Source organism: Cyprinodon tularosa, unplaced genomic scaffold (genome assembly GCF_016077235.1).
Source record: "Cyprinodon tularosa strain WSP-4 unplaced genomic scaffold, ASM1607723v1 ctg448, whole genome shotgun sequence".
Lineage (NCBI taxonomy): Eukaryota > Metazoa > Chordata > Actinopteri > Cyprinodontiformes > Cyprinodontidae > Cyprinodon > Cyprinodon tularosa.
Genome location: NW_024039172.1, coordinates 247,732 through 268,541, shown reverse-complemented (window position 1 = coordinate 268,541; position 20,810 = coordinate 247,732). Strand labels below are relative to the sequence as shown.

At 40.4% G+C, this 20,810-nt stretch overlaps 1 protein-coding gene across 1 annotated transcript; it reads right to left on the bottom strand.

Moving 5' to 3' along the window:
• Positions 1-909: 909 nt before the first annotated feature.
• Positions 910-14,627, bottom strand: faap100 (FA core complex associated protein 100). The gene is made up of 8 exons (XM_038300358.1): positions 14,324-14,627; positions 8,419-8,537; positions 7,439-8,319; positions 4,205-4,361; positions 3,116-3,995; positions 2,929-3,051; positions 1,556-1,642; positions 910-1,399 (listed from the first exon to the last, which is right to left on the bottom strand). Exons 1-8 carry the CDS (start codon positions 14,492-14,494, stop codon positions 1,283-1,285), a joined length of 2,535 nt encoding a protein of 844 aa, XP_038156286.1. The 5' UTR covers positions 14,495-14,627; the 3' UTR covers positions 910-1,282.
• Between the last annotated feature and the right edge of the window lie 6,183 nt (positions 14,628-20,810).

The window sequence follows — 20,810 nt, the reverse complement described above, 5'->3', positions numbered from 1 at the left end:
CAAGTACATGTAGAAAAGTTCTTTTCAATATATTTTATTTTCTTCTTTTCCTTCAGTTTTTACAATCAAAAAAGACTTTAACACAAAATCCAACAAACTTTTAAATAGTAACAAAAAAGTACATTTAGGGTGTAAAAGACAGGCCAAAAACCATGAGGACTTACAACTGGTGTGGACATATTTTTTTCCTAATTTACCTTCATAACACCAGAAAAAACTTTAGTTTGTCCAACAAAACACCAATAACTGTCTTTAGATTCTAATTAATGGTTAAACAGAGCATGCTTTTAGTTTCCTCTTAGCATAAATCTAGCTGATCTGTGAAGGCATGAGAGTTCCAATATAGAACATCAAAAAAAAAAAGATTCAAAGCAGAGTTAGGTCAGCAAACTAAAAGAGCATCTAGAAATAGACAGAGTATGGGACAAGTGAAAACATACCAAGATTACCGCTAACATAAACTGGAAGGGAGCAGCCAATAGGCTCTTCCTCTGGATGAGCTACTGAGATCCACAGCTATGAATCCTGCACTCTAGCAGCCTGATCTTTCTCTAAAGGGGTCTAGAAGAAATCCATTGTGTAAGGAGGTCAAAAGAAGTTCTGACTACATGTTGGACACAGCCAGCTTCTGGAAGAGTGTCTGTTCCAAATGTTCACCATGTGTGGCAAAAAGCTAAACATCATCACAGTGTGAAAAAACAGTCAGAGCTGATCAAATATGGAAATAAAACAGAACAATCTGGAAAGAAAACAACCCCAGACGTCCAATCAGAGCAATGATGGAAGGATTAAAGCGGTTAGAAAGGTCCACAGTTCAGACTTTTATAGGTTTAAGAACATTTGGAAAGATGCTCTTTCATGCAATCTGTTCAGCTTGAGCTTTTTTGCAAAAAGATGGACAAAACTTTTGGTTTCAAGGTGTAAAAAAATGAAGAATCATACCTCTAAGGAAGAGGGTAGCAGCTGAATTTAAAGAAAAAAAAAAAAACAACTTATGAACCTGTAGATCTTTTGCTTTCCAACTTCCTACACCTAAAATCCAATCAAATATATTGAAGAATGTGGTTAGAAAAATGAATACATCAAAGATTCAAAATGCATGAATGCTGTCCCAAAGCACAGCTAATAGGTGGAAGGTTGAAGGCATGCCCCGGATCCTCTGTTGTCGGAGATCAAGAGGCATTTAACGGGTAATTACAGGGAGGATCATTAGGAACCATGAATGCTGCTTCATCATCAGGATGCTGAACGCTGAGCAAGAACGAGGGCAGCTGAGTAGGTGTTAGACTATGAGGAGAGGACTGTCCCTGAGTTGCTGGTAAACACTGAGGAGAATCTGATGCATCTGCCCAGAGGACATGCCCACACTCAGCGCCTCTGAGATTTGACCTCGTTGAGACTGAAAGAAACAGAAGGATCAAATAAAGACTTCATAGAAGAGTGGGAAAAGACTAAATACCCAATTTAATGATGATCATCAGTTGGAACCATCTTGCTGCAGGACTAGTAATGCAAGTGAAGAGCTAAATGCAGGGAAATATGTGAACGTAATTACCTCAGCTCGCTGTAGAGTTTGTCTCAAACCAGAAATCTCTTCCTTTATAGAGAAACAGGCTTTTTCAGGAGCTTTCTGCAGCAGAGTCTATGAAAGAGAACAGAGCCGATTCTTAAAACGCAAACCTTGTCTTTATACCACATATAAGGCAAGAACATGGGAGGTGTTAGAACAGATTTATACAACTTAGGCAATAAACAGACAAAAAAGACATCTGGTTTTCTTTTTTTAGTTCAGCATTCTATTCAGTTCGATTACAATAAGAAAACATTTTTGTTTTATCAGTTTACAGTTAAAAACACATAAACATGAAACATCAACTAGAACTAATTGGCCCCCAGAAGCCACTTATTTAGTAAAGAGCCCATCTATGTGCCAATTCATCTGGGTCTAAATTTAGCAGCTGGGTGAAGGCCTCAGAGGTTCGTTAGAGAACATTAGAGATGAAATGGAGGCAGGAACACAGCAGGCCTTCAAATCAGAGCCAAGACATGGAAGAAATGGAAATCTAAATAAATTATTGTTTTCTTAAAGGGGAACGCCGTTTTTTTGTTTGTTTGTTTTTTACATTGGTTCCTTGATTTTACGTTATTACATCATGTTCTACTCACCCATATGAGTTTAGTGTCATTTGGAGCCGTTCTGAAGATATTCCGTTAGGTTATATCCAAGTAATGTCTTCCTATGGGCAACGACTTGAAGGCACAAACTAAACTGTTCATCATTTATTCTTTATGGTACGCCAGCATTCAGAACATGAAGGTGAATCACTGTCCCTCAGACATCCAGAGTTATATTTTTTTATAGTTATATCTTTTTAAAACAAAGCGGCATGTGTGTGAAGTCACCCACGCTCGCCGGCTACCATTCATTCATCCTGTCCGCTGAACTGCTGCTAGTTTTACTCATTTACTGATATTCCAGGATTGTATCGAACGTTTAGCCAGAGAAAACACACGTTAATATGTAGCCATCAGTTTGAAGAATGTTTTCAAGATGACTTGGATAAAAGCGAATTGTGACAAACACCAGATACAGCACTGGGACTTGCTCAACAGCCGATACCGCACCATGACGTCACAAAACGGTAGGTGGCAGTAGTCTTTGATAAACATACTGTTGAATAAATGATGAGTGTTTTTAATTAAGAGTAACTTTCATTTGAATGTGCTTTACTGGAGACATCCATGTTTATTTTTCATAATCTTATATTTAAAGTCCTTTCACAAGTTTGAATTCTGAATGTGACCAGACTTTTTCTTTAAAAGGTTCTATAAATCTGGCAAACCTGAAATCTTGGTTCTGCAGTCTCCTGGAAGGAGTAATTAGAGAATAACCTGCAACGTTGCAGGTAGGTTTAGGAAGGCGTTTACCTGAATGCGAAGCAGCACGGCGTGGTGCAGGCCGCAGACAGCTGCCGCCGATGGGCTCTCAACCTTAATCTCAGCACTGACCGGGGGCACCTCCTTCCCAGAACTCTCCTCCTCTACATTTACCTGAAGGGGGAGAAAAAAGTTAAACAAGAAGCAGCACGGTGGAGTACTAGTGTTTAATATTTACCTCTTTTGCAGTGAGTTTAATTGGGGCTTCATTTGGTGCACGGCCACAGACCACAGAGCTGATTCTGTCCATCTTTTCTTCTTTATGGCCAATCTTCACTCCACCACAACTTTCAGACAACAGCCACTCAAGCAGAGAGACACAGGACCTCTGAGGGGCCAACTTTGGGTCTTTGGATCTTTGCAGTCTTAGTAAGTCTGATGACATGCGGACAGTGGCAGAATACTCCCCTGTCCTGGAAGGCCCATCTCCTTCTCTGCACCCCATCTGCCGTGAGCTTATAAAGGCCTGGATGGCATCTGCCTGGTTGCTGTTGGATGGTGATATATATGTGCTCTGCGCAGAGGATGGGCCAATCATCCGGAGGGCGTGCAGCCAGTCCACCATCAGTGTATTTAAGGGCAAACTGAAACAGCCATTATGTAAACCAGAGAAGGACGTTTCTCCTTTTCCTCCCAGAAAACTCCGGAGGGAGAAAATGAGCGAGCAGGTCACTGTAACAGGGAAGGATGCATCACCTGCAGCCATGAGAGGCACACACACTCTCAAAGAGCCCCCTGGATGCAGACTGTGGAGCGGAAAGGAGTAATTTGCAGAGCAGGTTCCCTCTCCTGCTTTCGGAAAACTGGACAGAGGGTGGAGCAGGATGCTCAGAGTCCAACCTCGCTCCAGGAGGTAGGGACTCAAATTCTCCAGGAAACACGTGAGATCCAGGGAGTCTTTGTCAAGCAGCCGGCTCCACCTTACCAAACCACGACACCTGATAGGCTTATCCTCTGGGTTAGGACTGTCCGTCAGCAGGAAGCTTATATTAATCACTTCATTCAGCTGCTTGAGAATCTGATTTTTAGATCCAATGGAGGTTTTCAGCACAGATGCTCTGAAGGAAAACAGAATGAAAACACATCTGGTCTGAGAATATTGAGACACAAACACAAAAGGTACTGAAGCAACACATTTAAAAACATAAGGTGGATATTTAGCCAAACTTTTTACTTTTTTTTTTTTGGTCAAATACTCCATCTTCAGTTAAATATCTCTCTGTTTTGCACATCAATCTAAAACAGTAATCACCTTCAGTTTCTGTACCTTTCACAGACATTACCGATGGCAGACAGGAGATCTCCAACGCTGCGGCCAATCTGTGAGGAGCAAAGCGTGGACAAACCTTCCCCCCGTGTCTTCATAGGGACACTGATCCTCCGCAGTTGACCTCTGACAGATAAGCTGAGCAGCTGAGCTTCACCTAAGGAGGAGAAATACCTCCACTGGTCATCATCACACAGGGAATGCAAAATACAATGTGCTGTATACCAACAGTACAAAGCCTGAGAATATTATTTTTTTCTGCATTTTATCAAGCTGTGTAACATGTTCACAAAAGGAACGCAAGGCGATGCATAACTGGAAGGAAAAGAGAAAGGGTACAAGGGCTTTGAAATTTCTAATAAATATAACTGACCCATTTTGCCTATCTAGTTATTTTTTTATCTAATCCTCTTTGCAAAAAGAATAGCCTGCTGAGTCAGACTAACACTGTACACTTGGTGAATCAATCCTGAAAGGAACTAGTAGAGCCTGAGTCAAAGGGCGGATCAGAGTCAGACTAACAAAGCCCAGAGAAACAGGTTAGGACTATCAGATAACGGGTGAGACACAAAAATACTTCTTTTTTAAGACGAAATGCTTTTACAACAGCCAGTTGTTGGAATTGAATGGATTGATCCAGCTCAATCGGGACAAACTAAAGGGGTCATTAAAACTTTGCTCTGATGAGCTGGAATATGGAAAGTGGAGCAAGCATAAACTAACCCTCCCTGCAGTATGATTGGTCCAGTTAGCTGTACAGGACTGACTTATGTCCAGTCTAACTCAGTCTGGCTGGCCAGGCAACAAAAAGAACTCAAGCCCACTTAGATTGAATTAGGAACTTCTTTCTTTGTAGATTTATTTAGACTCTCAACAGGACTTAGCTGTGGACTTTGAATAGGCAATCCTATGAAATTAATATCAATCTGCAGGTTTACTAGTGGTTCCTAGAATTTCTAAAAGTAGAATGGGAGGCAGATCTTTTAGTTCTCAGGCTCCTCTCCTGTGGAACCAACTACCAGTTTTAGTCCGTGAGGCAGACACCCTGTCTACTTTTAAGGCTAGGCTTAAAACTTTCCTTTTTGATAAAGCTTCTAGTTAGAGTGGCTCAGGTTATCCTGAGCTATCTCTATAGTTATGCTGCTATAGGCTTAGACTTTTGGAGGACATAGGGACCCCCATTTCATCATTCTATCTCTATTCTCCTATTCTGCAGAATCTGTTAGTTCAATCTCTAACCTTCTGCTCTCTCTGCTTTTCCTCAGAGTAGCTTTGCCTCGTCTGTTCCTGTTTGGCTGTGACGTCATCCTGGAAAGAAACATCAGCTGTGCTGCTTCCATCAACACCCTTGTTTATAGATGTTGGAGATCGGCCTGTTTTCCAGCGTGGTCCTGTTTCTCTGACCGTGACTGAGTGGATGTGCTCTCTTCGTCCTCTGGCATGGGAGCTGGCTCGGAGCTCGTCTGCCTGGCTGTGTGTTTCCTGGACGGGGCCGCCTTTTACAGCTGCTTTTTGTATCTCTGCTTCTGTCTCCTTGAACCCCAGTCGGCCTCGGCAGATGGCCGCTCACACTGAGCCTGGTTCTGCTGGAGGTTTCTTCCTGTTAAAAGGGAGTTTTTCCTCTCCACTGTCGCTACAAGCATGCTTAGTGTGAGGGATTGCTGAAGAGTCAATGAGTCGATGCAATCAGCTGGGGTTCCTTAGATAGAAAACTTTGTATCAATTTGACTGTATGATCTGGTTGAACTGTAAAGTGCCTTGAGATGACATGTGTTGTGAATTTGGCGCTATATAAATAAACAGAATTGAAATGACTATAGTTGGATTCACGTAAATGCAGCTCCTTGTGAAACAAAGGCCAGACTAGTGTAAGGTGCAGCAGAGAGATAAGCCGAGGATTCTTGCCGCTCCTGCATCTATAATGGCTGCATCTCTGATTTGTCATCTCTCTGTTGGCCTCCCAGTGAGGATGGACAAACACTGCCATGTCATGAAGGTTTCTAGGTGATCCGTTCTCTTTCCATTACCACACCGCAGCAACGCCCAAAGAGATATTTGACCAATCGACTAACGTTCTATTTCACAGAACAGCTGCATTTACACAGAGATCCTCTTTACGCAGGATGAGGAGAGCCCACCTGACCCCCCCCCCCCATCCTCCCCACCTTCTCCAGAAGCACCATAGAGAGCGTTCTGACATCATCAATGACCCCTCACCCCCCCACCATGGACTGTTCTCCCTGCTGCCCTCTGGGAAGAGGCTTCACAGCATTTAATCCAGACTCAACAGATTCAGAAACAGCTTCTTCCCCACCGCCATCAGACTGATGAATGTTTTGTAAAATGGGTTATTTTATTATATTGTATTATATTTATTATATTTTACTATTATTAAAAAAACTGAGATGTTAGAACTGTAAATATACAGTCATACGTTTATATTACTGTTTTTATGTATTTTTTTTACTGTTTTTCAAAGCTGCACTTTAAAAAAGGAAATAGTCTAGAGAGCTGTTCTAAACGAAATTTCTTTTTGTTTACACTTGTGTGTACAAAATGATAAAATAAATCTGTCTAAGTCTAAGCAGTAGGTCCTGCTGGATTTAATTTAGGTGTATCAGAGTTAAGGGGGGAAAATTCACTACTTTATGTTGGCCTGTAATATAAAATAAGAGGTGCCAAAAATATTAATGTTTATCACTCCAGTAGATTCTACTGTTTAAAAACACCTTAAGTTTCAACTTAAGGTTTTCACTCAAGTAAAAGTGTTAAAATACAAATTTTAAAACTTTTTAAAGAATAAAAGTAAAAGTACTGTAGGAAAAAAATGTTAAGGACAGATGATTTACTGCACTGCCCTATTGAAAGAACATTTTTCTACAAATGTGGACGATAACTTCCTTGAACTAATGGTAACAGTGTCAAACTTAACTTTGCATCATCTTGAAAAATCATCTATTTTGGTACGTAGTTAACAAAACGTTGGTGCAGTACCGACTCCAACCACAAAGAAATGTCTGGATAAAACCGATTATTTTGATGGTTGTAATGTTTTTAATACCAAGAGGCTATAAAGAAAATGAGCTTAAATGAAAGAAAGCTAAAGAGACTAGTTTTAAAAATGTAAGTAGAAAGTAGAGGTAATTCTAAACAATGTAAGGAGTAGAAGTAAAAAGTGACTCTGTGGTTCATTGGTACTTTTCCATTACACTGAAGGAAGTTTCCTATATTTACCTGCAGCGTTGCATGTAGGCTGATCCAAAGCAACGACTCCGCTCACATTTAAACTGTCAGGTCTGCAGAAAAAAGCATCTCTGGACCCAGATGCCTCCTCGTCCTCCTCTTTCCTTTCCCTCCCAGCAGAACCCTCTGACAAAGCCAGAGCAAGAAGGTCGGATCCGGTGCTGTAGTAAAGACAACTTTTATCCACACAGGCGCATTCCACAGGCCCGAGGATAGAGCCCTTAGAATAACTGGCGATACCGCCTTCTCTCCCTGACCCAGCCCTGCCGGCTTCAATCAGCAACACTCTGCCTTGTTTGCCCAGAGCTACCAAGGCTGCAGCGCAACCCGCATCAGTTTCCATGACAGCAGATGCTCCAATAAACACGACCGGCTGCTCCAGGCTATGGAGGACCTGCAGCCGGGATCCTGGGAGGCGCAGAGGGAGAAAGCACAGGCGTCCGTCTGGCAGGCCGCAAAGTACAACTGGAGACTTGGCGAGCGCCGCTTCCACCCCAAACAAAAGCTTGAAGAGAACCGGCTGAAGGAGGAAGTGGCGACAAGATGAACCTGCATCTGATGCTGTAGGAGAATAAGAGAGCGGAGTCGCATTGCCACAATAAACGCAAATCAGCACAGATTTTGACTCCATGTGGCTTTGAACAGAAGGTGAGACAAGAGGCAGGGAGAAGGAGCTAATCAGGTCACAGGTGTGAGACTGGGACTGTCGTTGGGTTTTATACAAAGTCAACAACCAGGAAGTGTCAGTTTGGCAAAGGGTCAGGAGCAGCGAGCCGACGAGGAGGAAAGACGACAGGCCTTCAGCAACAGCAATAAGGGACGCCGAGGTGATATCCAGCTCAGTGATACCAGAACCTGCATCACAGGATGTGCTTTAAGCACCAAACAGATCAGAAGAAAGACAGTCAATTCAAAACAGCACCCACATCTAGAAAAAGTTTTGTTTCTGAATTAGAGGAATGGATTTATACCTTTCTGAAAGCAGCTGGAGATTGACAGAGTAGATGCCGTTACTGCATGCCACCAACAGGAACTGCTCATCATGGCTGACAACCAGATCCCTCAAAGGAGCAGGAAGCCGAACAACCGCCTGCAACACAGCAACCAAAAATATAAAACGAATCATGCAACCTGGACCAGACCGACTGAAGCCAAACTGTCTTGATGAAGTCTTGGAATTGAATTTGACATTACAATGAGAAATATTTCACTCTCTAGAGACTCCTACCAGAAACAGTGTCAGAATGTTCCGTCCTTTTGGTTCTTTTTCTTGGAAACACCATCTGATTGTCTAATTTTTTATTCTTTATGATGGAACATTAACCACATTAAACACAAAATCAATTCTAATAAACTATAGATCTGTAAACATGTGGATATAGATAACCTTTTCCTCCATTTGTAACTGTACTTTACTACAGACATTTTAAATGAAACAACTTCAAAGCAGTTAAAGTTTAATGGTTCCATGAAAACTGTTTGAGAATTAGCTAAAATAAAATTCATTTTTAGCACTGCTGCCTTGCATCAAGAAGGTTCTGGGTTCGATTCCTGGCTCAGGGTCTTTCTGCATGGAGTTAGCATGTTCTCCCTGAGCATGCATGGGTTCACTCCGGGTACTCCGGCTTCCTCCCACAGTCAAAAACATGACCGTTAGGTTAATTGGCTTCTTTAAATCCTCCTTATGTGTGAGTGTGCGTGTGAATGGTTGTTTGTTCTGTTTGTCTCTGCGTCGCCCTGCGATGGACTATCCAGGGTGGACCCCGCCTCTTACCCATTGACAGCTGGAGATAGGAACCAGCAGCCCTCATGACCCCACTTGGTATTAAGTGAGTTAGAAAATAGATAAATGGTTCATCATTTGCTGCTAAAGTGTCTGAAGTGTTGAAGTCATGGATTTCATCGGATGCTGGGCTTCCTCTTGTTTAAAGGAAAAGACCGGTCAGCAGGGAATAATCAATGGGTCATTATTTATCCCTAAAATGAATATGTTTGCTGTGATTTAATGAATTTAGCGTCCGCCATTTCTACCCAAGTATAGTAACACCTCATTCCAGCCATCTTCCAGCAGTGACGTCACAGTGCAGTCAGCCTAGCGCCATTCTCCCCGCTTTACAAGCTAAATCAATGGGAACTACTAGACACATCTGCAATCAACAACAATTATTGAAGATTTCCAGAGGACTTCACCATTAATATTCGCAAGAGCTACAGTTAAGCTCACAATGCCCACGTGCATGGCAGCTGGATGCTGTAATACATCAGGTAAAAGTGGAAAAAAGTTAGGTATTTCACACTTTTTCCTCCCCAGTTTTGTCGTTGGATTGCCAACTTCAAGAGGGAGGATTTGCCATCAAACTTCTGGCCAGAAAAAATAAATAAATAAAAATACACGTAATATATTGAAAACATTTGGAAGAAGAATGTTTTCAAGATGACTTGGATAATAGCGCGTTGTGACAAACACCAGATACAGCACTGGGACTTGATCAACAGCCGATACCGCACCGTGACGTCACTAACCAGTAGGTGGCAGTAGTGTTCTTTGACAAACATGGATGCCTCCAGTAAAGCACATTCACATGAAAATTACTCTGAATTAAAAACACTGATCATTTATTGAACAGGATGGAATAATTTCAGATTTAAAGAACTTTCAGAAGTTGGAATTCTGAATATGAGCGAACTTTAAATCAGTCCTATAGGTCTTTATCCTTTGGAGGCAGGCAGCAGAATAAAGCTTCAGCCTTGCTGCATGCAGTTAGCGAAGCCTTGTAGCTACCTTCTCCATCTGTCTTTGGAGTGCTGATTGATTTTGATGTTCGGCTGATCAGGTCCAAACAATTTCACCTTCAGCTTCTCTTGTTAATTTTTTTAAGGGATTTCACTTCCACGTATTAGTTAATGGTATAGATAATGATCCATTGATTATTCCTTGCTGATCGGACTTTTCCTATAAAGCACTTTTTAGAAAAGACCAGAACAATTTGGGATTCACATGGAAAACTAAAATATAGAATACAGTGTACTTTTTCTAGATGTTTCTTAATTTGCATAGCTGCTCTTAAATAAACACATTCTCAGAAAAAATTGTTTTTATATATATTAAAAAATATAAAGCTGACTATAAGCTTCTCCACTATCAAACTGGTAATTCTTTTTTTAGATTTGTGACACCATATTGGAGCATGAAAAACACAGATTTGCCTTCACAAAGCCTCAGAAGAGCAAAGATTTAATTTATGTACAAAAGTAAAACTGTACATGAAATGATAATTCGTTTTTATAAAGTATTTTAATAATTTTATTTTGTTGTTGGCATACATATAAATATAATGGTGGGATAACTTAGTATGGATTTGATTGGTTTTTGGTATACGTCTATTTTGAATTTATAGCCCCCCCCTGGAAAAAACTCCACCAGCCTCCACAGTAAGGACATCCGTAAGGCTCCGGAGTTCCTTTCCTACCCTGCAGTGTGTTCTTACTGTTGTCCCCGCAAAAGATGAAGGAGTAAGATCAATGAATCAATCAATGGTAGGAGCTACAGTTTGAGGAATTTGGCAGCATCTGTTCGCTGGATTGAAAAGAAACAACCAAGACTTCATACCAAATGAATTCCCCAAGGCAATATTTGATCATATGCAAGGGAAGGCAAGAAGCAATTGCTAAAATGATAATCACATCAGAACAATGACACGTGTGTAGAAAGAAGTCTAACTTTAGCATAATCTGTGTGTCCATGTCATCAAAATAAAAGACTTGAGGTGCCATGTCATTGCTGCTCTTATTGTTCTGGAGTCAACTCAGTCATCCACCCAGCGTTGCCAACCTAACACTTTTGTTGCCAAATTTAGCAACTTTTCAGACTCTCCAAGTGTCTTTATTTCAGGAAAGCGCCAAATCTAGTGACTTTTTTCTGTCTTAATGGAGACTTTGGCGCCATAAAAGCACCAAACTCTATCCTCCAAACAAGTATGGCAGGCCAGTTGACATATATTAGCTTGACTGCATATCTATTTCAGATGTCTCAAATGCATTTGTTCCTTGTTATTTCAGACATTTATAATATTCTTCTCATCTAAAATAAACATTTCAGACAGCTTAAATGTAATTCTTACTAGTACAAATAACATGATTCCCATTCATGTGTATTGGGCTTTTACCTCCAGATATCCAAAATAAACATTCTGGATGTCTAAAACTGAATTCTGACAAGGATGAAGTCAAATTTCAGATCTCTTTAATGCAGTTACTCGTCATCACAATGACAAGTCAGATATGAATTATAAATTTAACATTCTAGATATCCAGAAAACCAGATATGATTTAATAATATGACTAGTTAAATTTGAATTTCAGCTCTCTAGGCTTTAATAATGCCTACCAAAATTCAGTTTTAGATAGTTTCAAAGAATGATGCAGCTCCAGCAGGCTGACTCATCACATTTCTGTTATGGATAGCACTAAAGCATTCTGCCTAGAAGGCCATACAGCATTCCTCATCAACACCCCCGCAGGGCCGCAGTAAAATCAGCCCCAATAAAGTGTTGCGTGTAAAAACTTTTGTGTGGACAAGAGACATATTTCTCAGTTAGCTGTAGGGGTGTGAAAAAAATCATTTTTGCAATATATTGTTATTTTTGGCTGCCTGATATAATATTAAACTTTTAATTCCTCGTATCGATTATTTTAGGCAAAACATTTTTTTCCTAAAACTGAGGGGAAAAGGTCAACCTCTGCACCGCCAGTCTGGCAGATAGTGCTGTGGAGCCGTGTTGCTGTGCAGAGGATCTTTATATCTGTAGTTGAGGCAGTCACAGTGGAAGACCTGAACCCCAAACAACATGGATACCAAAATAACTGAATGATCAATATCAGGTTTAACTATACATCTAAGTTTGATAGCAGGAAAAATATCGTAATATAAACTCACCGGCCACTTTATTAAGTACCCCATGCTAGTAACGGGTTGGACCCCCTTTTGCCTTCAGAACTGCCTCAATTCTTGGTGGCATAGATTCAACAAGGTGCTGGAAGCATTCCTCAGGGAGTTTGGTCCATATGGACATGATGGCATCACACAGTTGCTGCAGATTTGTCGGCTGCACATCCATGATGCGAATCTCCCGTTCCACCACATCCCAAAGATGCTCTATTGGATTGAGATCTGGTGACTGTGGAGGCCATTTGAGTACAGTGAACTCATTGTCATGTTCAAGAAACCAGTCTGAGATGATTCCAGCTTTGTGACATGGCGCATTATCCTGCTGAAAGTAGCCATCAGAAGTTGGGTACATTGTGGTCATAAAGGGAGGGACATGGTCAGCAACAATACTCAGGTAGGCTGTGGCGTTGCAACGATGCTCAATTGGTACCAAGGGGCCCAAAGAGTGCCAAGAAAATATTCCCCACACCATGACACCACCACCACCAGCCTGAACCGTTGATACAAGGCAGGATGGATCCATGCTTTCATGTTGTAGACGCCAAATTCTGACCCTACCATCCGAATGTCGCAGCAGAAATCGAGACTCATCAGACCAGGCAACGTTTTTCCAATCTTCTATTGTCCAATTTCCATGAGCTTGTGCAAATTGTAGCCTCAGTTTCCTGTTCTTAGCTGAAAGGAGTGGCACCCGGTGTGGTCTTCTGCTGCTGTAGCCCATCTGCCTCAAAGTTCGATGTACTGTGCGTTCAGAGATGCTCTTCTGCCCACCTTGGTTGTAACGGGTGGTTATTTGAGTCACTGTTGCCCTTCTATCAGCTCCAACCAGTCTGGCCATTCTCCTCTGACCTCTGGCATCAACAAGGCATTTCCGCCCACAGAACTGCCGCTCACTGGATGTTTTTTCTTTTTCGGACCATTCTCTGTAAACCCTAGAGATGGTTGTGTGTGAAAATCCCAGTAGATCAGCAGTTTCTGAAATACTCAGACCAGCCCTTCTGGCACCAACAATCATGCCACGTTCAAAGTTACTCAAATCACCTTTCTTCCCCATACTGATGCTCGGTTTGAACTGCGGGAGATTGTCTTGACCATGTCTACATGCCTAAATGCACTGAGTTGCCGCCATGTGATTGGCTACTTAGAAATTAAGTGTTAACGAGCAGTTGGACAGGTGTACCTAATAAAGTGGCCGGTGAGTGTATGGTGATATTGCAATATAGTGGTAATATCGTAGGGTTGAGTATTGGGTGTCGTCAGGGGCGGAGCTAGATGGGAGAACAGGGCTAGTCATGGCAACCTTTACCCAATCATTAGCCACCCCTGTTGCCACCCCTGACATATTTTCCCTCTAATACTGACGGTGGCAGCAGTGATACTCTCAAGTGGAATCTTTTAACTTATTTCACCAAAACCCTGTGGTTAATTATGTACATCAATATACTAACATTAGAGATGATAAATACAGAATTCATGCTCTTTTAAGAACTAGATTTTGTCTTTATGGGGTAAAGAGAAAATTATGTCTCTGTAAGTCAAGTTGGAACAGTGTAGATGGACCCTGAGGTTGTGCCACCTATCCGCTTTTGGCCCCCCACCTCAGTGTACATTGGTTATTACCTGGCCACCCTTATTAACATTTTCTGGCTACGCCCCTGGACCGCAGCACCCATGCCAACAATCAGCCCTAGTTAGCGGACACTTTTGTTAGTAAAAATACATTTTATTGGGCTTGTAAAGTCTTCTCGTTCTCCCAGGAAATGTATTTACATCAGTATCAATTTTATTGCAAATACATGCTTGACTTAATACGGTCTGTGTGAATTTAAAGTTTAAAAGATGTTGGGAACCCATGAATAAATGCCATCCTTTGGATGACATCCCTGCGTTTTGAAATGCGTTAAGAACTTTAAACCAATCTTGCTTACCTTGATTTTTTTCTCCTCCGTAGAGAAGACATATACTTCATCGCTGCCGGTGCAGATGAAAACATTAGTCCCAGAAGCGCGTTTAACCAGCGGCGTACCAGGCTTTAATAACACACCGAAATCAGCCCAACACTCAGCAGCACACCGCCCCTCCATCACTGCTAGAAACATACATCAGGACACCGATAAGCTTCAAACTCCATGAAATCACTTAAGATTTAAAAATCAACGTGGTCATAAGTTGTTGACAGTGAAACGAATTTCGAGAAGCCGCCTTAATTCTTCTTCTTCTTCTTCTTATGAGATTTTATGGCGGTTGGCAAACTTGTGAAATGTGCATTACCGCCACCAACTGATATGGAGTAAAGCAAGGAAACAGGAAATGACTCCCCCCCCCCCCCCCCCCCCCCCAAAAAAAAAAGAGAGAGAGAGAAAAAGAAAAAACTGTTTCACTGAACCCAACATTATAAATACTTAATCATATTTCCCCTCATAATTTCTAATTTATCTTAATTCATTCTGTAAAAGTAAAAAAAAAAAAAAACAATCCACTGGACAATCCACCATTGGTTTCCAAGGTCTGAAGACGTTTCGCTTCCCCTCCAGGATGTCTGCAGTTTGAGGTTTATTTATGTTAAATATTGTCAATCTGCCAGTTTCAGATGGGCCTACTGGGTTTTCCATCATGCTTTCAACCATTTCCCAGTTTAAATCTTTCACTTCAAGATACTTTTCTGCAGCTTTCACTATTACTTCGATTTTTTCATATTTCTTGTCATCTGTGCACTACAATTGATCACTTCAACCATGAAAAGAGCAAAATCTTTCTTCTTTACAATCAATGAATGTTCAATTTTGAGACGCTGCTCCAGAGGTTTTGAATTTTATTTCTTCTTCTTCTTCTTCTTCTTCTTCTTCTTCTTCTTCTTCTTGTGAGGTTTTATGGTGGTTGGCAAACTAGTGAAAAGTGCATTATCGCCACCAACTGATATGGAGTTAAGCAAGGAAACGACTCACCCTCAGAAAAAAACAACAACAAAAAAAACAACTGTTTAACTTAAGCCAACATAATTAATACTTTTTATATTTGCCCTCATAATTTTTTATTTATCTTTAACTTATCGTCACTCTGCCAGTTTCCAATGGTCCTATTGATTTTCCCATTAGGATTTTGGATGGCCAAGCTCCATATTATATCAGAGAAATGTTTGTTCCCTATGTTTCTAACAGAGCACTTCGCTCTCAATCTAGTGTGGTTCCTAGAATTTCTAAAAGTAGAATGGGAGGCAGATCTTTCAGTTATCAGGCTCCTCTCCTGTGGAACCAACTACCAGTTTTAGTTTGTGTCTACCTTTAAGGCTAGGCTTAAAACTTTCCTTTTTGATAAAGCTTCTAGTTAGAGTGGCTCAGGTTATCCTGAGCTATCTCTATAGTTATGCTGCTATAGGCATAGACTGCTGGAGGACATAGGGACCCCCATTTCATCATTCTGCTTCATTCTATCTCTATTCCTGCCTCCTTATTTTAACCAATGGCATTGAAGAACAACTATATCCATATCCAATCGTTGAATAGGAAATATTAAAACAAGTAAGAGCATTGCATTAGCTTCTTCATTTTTGTGACTTTAGTGATTTTAGAATTCATGAAAGAAGGTTTAATGTGTTGTAAAAGGAGAATATAAAATGTTTTTTAAACTTTTTAAACTAAAACTAAGGTCTATCTTTGCCTATGTTGCCTTAAGCAAACAAATGTAGGCAGCATTTGATTTGACTTTGGTGGATCACATAAGCTGCAGCAACATGCCTTCTATATCAGGAGAAAATAGTGGAAATGAGATGGAATGGATGATATCAAGATCATAATAATGGAAAAGGGCACTTCGGAAGAGACAAGTAAGGGCAAGAATTTGCTCGGAAGAAAGTGAGGCAAGAGCAGAAGTTAGCAAAAGGACTTCAGAAAAAGTTAAAAGATGTTACGCTTCCAATCTAGGAAGCTTTTCTATTGAAAATGTCAGGAATAGGATTGAGTTCGACGTTTTATACAGTAGCCCATCAAAACCTTTTTTGCTTGGAAAACATGCAAATTGAAACGGACGAACGGGTCCACCCGTTTAGAATGGGGGTCGTTTGGCTTCTTCTGTTAGCCTGCAATGCCCCATACCCATCTAAAGGCTGACTTATACTTCGAAACTAGGGCGTCTGCGTAGGTGTCCCGGTAAACGCAGAGACATCCCCGCCCCCTCCACAGACTGCTGCACCTTTCCCAAATTGTAGGTGAGTGCAGACAGTGCTTCAGACAGGAGTCCTCTGATTGGTCAAATCTACATCCAATCTACACTATGCATCTCCTGTGTGGTACCTTACTGGCTTGTTTTGCTTGTATGACCGTGATTGTGGAAAACGACTCATAAAGTTGGACCAGCTAGAAAAGCGAGGTGTGCGAGAACGCTGGGAACCTTGTTCCACCTGGATCCCTGCATTTTTTGCACGCTTCAATAATGAGCATTAATCAAAAATGTCTGTGTCATATCTGCAACAAGCTCACTGCGACACACTGCTGCGGCAGTACAAGCAGCCCTTAAGTCTCTGAAAGGGGTGTCGTTAAAGGGAATCGTTGGCCTGACTGAATAGTCAAGATCTTCTGCTCCCCTGTAAAGGGGTTGGGGATGCGACGATAGCGGGAAGGGATCAACTCATTTGCTGCATTGTTGGTTTTTGAGTTGGTTTTTGAGTCCATCCCCTCTGTTTAAGGTTTTTTTCTTTCTTAACATAGATGGCTTCCTTCACACCCCTCTCAAACCACCTACCCCATAAGGTGTAGATGTACCCCAGAGTCTTGTCGAGGAGGGCGCTTTTCTGTGTTGCGCCATGCGCTTGTGAAGAGCTTGTTTGGTTTCTCCAATATAAAGATCAGAGCATTCCTCACTGCATTGAACTGCAAACACAGGAGCAGGATGACTTTATAGAAGTGAAATTTAAAGTCATGGTGGAATTCAAGCAAGAGGGGGGATACATTCATCCAACAAAATTGACCAAAGCAATAGAGGGAGAAATAGGGAAAATCAAAATGCCTAGAATCATGAATAACAGAAGAGTACTACAGTAATACATGGTGTCAGTGAATCACAACAACAGAAGATAATCTAAATCAAAAACCCTGTTGGGGGAAAGAATTAAGACATATATCCCAGGATCTTTAGCAATGCTTAAAGGAGCAATTTATGGAGTTCCAATTGAAATGACAATCGAGGATGTGAAAAAATAAATCAAAGGAGGGAAAATAACAGAAGCCATTCGGATTAAAAGTAAAAGAGATGGGGAACTTAAAGATACTATGGTAGTGATGCTACAATATCCAGCCGGGATACATGAACTACACAGTAGAGATTACATCCCTGAACTGCTGAGACGTTTTACTTGTCAGAGAATGCGCCGCATTACAAAGGAATTTAAAGGAAAGGTTCGGTGTGCAAGATGTGGAGGTCCATATGAATTTGGAAAATGTGATAAAGATGCTTAAGTCAAATGTAACTACAGAGGAGAACACAGCACAGCATATCGTAGATGTGAAGTACAAAGCGAAGCCAGAGAAGCTCAGAGAGTCAATATAACATAAAGAGTTTCACACGCTGAAGCTCTTAAAACAGTAAGGAAATATAGTACAAGAGAAATGGGGTTGGGAGAGAGAAGTCAAAGAAACACAACTTGGAATAAAAAGCAAGGGCTTAATTATCAGAGAAAAATCTTGGTACCAACTACAAATATTCAAAATGCATATTTGCAGAAATTTAGAGTGGAAGGAAATACAATGGTGGTGAAAAAAAGAAAACTTGGTAGCATTTATGTGCGATATTGTTATGTGAAAGTACAAATGAACAAGAAAAAGTGATAAAAGCAATTGTAGCAGCAGCTGGAGGGTTTTCATGTATGAAGGAAAATCCAAGCAGATCAGATTCATACCATTTTGAGTGCCACAGAAACAACAGAAAATGCTCAGAATTAGAGTCCAAGCTGTAATAACGGTTCTACATTTCTTCAGTAGAATGCCAGGAGTTCAATAGCCACTGGACAAGAATTGAACAAGTGTGTTTATGAATTAGAAATAATACCAGATATAATATGTGTTTAAGAAACATGGTTAAAACCTAACCTAGATTTTAAGATTCCTGGATATAGCATAGAAAGACAGGATAGAAGTAATAGCAGTGGAGGAGGATGTGCCACTTTAATTCAATTCAGTTTATTTCTATAGTGCCAATTCACAACACATGTCATCCCAAGGCACTTTACAGTTCATCAGATCATACAGTCAGATTGATTCAAAGTTTTCTGTCTAAGGAAAACCAGTTAATTGAATCGACTCATTGACCCAAATACAATCCCTCACACTAAAGCATGCTTGTAGCAACAGTGGAGAGGAAAAAATCCCTTCTAACAGGAAGAAACCTCCAGCAGACTCAGTGTGAGCGGCCATCTGCTGAGGCCGACTGGGGTTCAAGAAGACAGAAGCAGAGATACAAAAAGCAGCTGTAAAAGGCGGTCCGGTCCAGAAACACACAGCCAGGCAGAAGATGAAGAGAGCACATCCAGTTAATCACAGTCAGAGAAACAGGACTACACTGAAAAACAGGCCGATCTCCAGCATATATAAAAAAAGGTGTTGATGGCGGCAGCACAGCTGATATTTCTCTCCAGGATGGAGTCACAGCCAAACAGGAACAGACCAGATGAAGCTACTATGAGAAAAAGCAGAGAGAGCAGAAAGTTAGAGATTGAATTAACAGATTCTGCAGAGTGGGAGAATAGAGATAGAATGAAGCAGAATGATGAAAAAGGGGTCCCTATGTCCTCCAGCAGTCTAAGCCTATAGCAGCATAACCATAGAGATAGCTCAGGATAACCTGAGCCACTCTAACTAGAAGCTTTATCAAAAAGGAAAGTTTTAAGCCTAGCCTTAAAAGTAGACAGAAGAGGGAATAGGTTATAAGAAAAACTCAATGAATAAAGAATTAGAATGTGTTATTCTACAAATATTGAATGGAAGAAAATATGGAAAAAGTTAAATGATCAATTATTATAATCCATATAAAAATCTTGAAACTGAAAGTTTTAAGAAAATAGCAGGGAAACAACATTGAAGAGAATTATGGTGTTGAGATTTCAATGCCCACAATATTCTTTGTGGTAGCAGGAAGAGAGATCATAATGGCAACAGGTGAAGAAATAAACAATGAAAGGTCATTAGTTTGTCTTAATGATGGAAAAGGTACAAGAGTAAATATACATAAAAACACAGATTCATGTCTTGATATTACATTAACAACTGATTGTCTTGTTAGTTCATGCGAATAGGATGTCTACTGGGAGTCTACATTAGGGAGGGGTCACTTTACAGGGAGTACAATAATTAATGACAATATAAACAGCCAAGAAGATTTTATATTAACAAAGTAGAGCTTTAATAAAGGTAATAGGCTAAAATTTAAAAGGAATTGTGAGGAAATTAAAAGGCAAAATTGAAGAACGTACAAGTCAGATAACAGAACATATTTTTAATGCTGCAAATCTAGCATATCAAAAATAAAAATAAAAGGTAGTAAAAAAAACACTTCCTTGGTGGAATAATGAATTTAGTCGAGCAGTTAAAGAACGTAACAAGGCATTTAATATATTACCGAAATATAAAAGGAAAAGAGCAAAGGATCATAAAACTTCTAAAGAAGCAAAAAAGAAAACATGAAGAGAATATTGTTCCTCAATAGGTTGAAAAATGAAATTACAGAATGTTTGGTCAATGTTTAGCTTAATGATGGAGAAAAGGAATGATGTTAATATACCAGCCTTAGTTAGAAGTCAGGAGATAAATTAAATAAAGATAAGGCAGATTTAACAGATGAGACATTTGCTGCAGTTCATAGTCGAAGATCTTAAAGATATTTATAGACGGCAGAAGATTGAAAAATGTTAGAAAAATGTCAAAAATGTATATCAACATCAACATTAGACGTAAATATAACCAAAAAAGAAATTAAAACAGCTTTGAAAGGGACAGAATATTCAGCTCCAGGGGAGGATGAATTATGCTATGCTATGTTTCAACAGATTCTGGAAGTAACTTCAGTTCAGTAGCTTTTATTTGTGCCAGTATGGACAATTTTTGTGTTGCAGTAGTACACCTTTCACAAACATGTTCACATTTCACAAATAAAAAATAAAAGAAACACATAAAATATTTTAAAAAGATAAAAGTAAGGTGGATAAAAGAGAGAGAGAAAAAAATGTGCCGTGCAGGGATGAATGAGAGCATAGGTCTATATGCATGCAACGTATGACTATCTGCTTTTCCTAGTAGAGTTTAGCAGCTGAACAGCAGAGGGAATAAAGGAGTGTTTGTATCTGTTGGTCCGAGCTGGTGGATATTTAAAACAGGAACCAGAGGGTAGAAACTGGAATTCGTTATGTAGGGGATGGGTATAATTATCCAA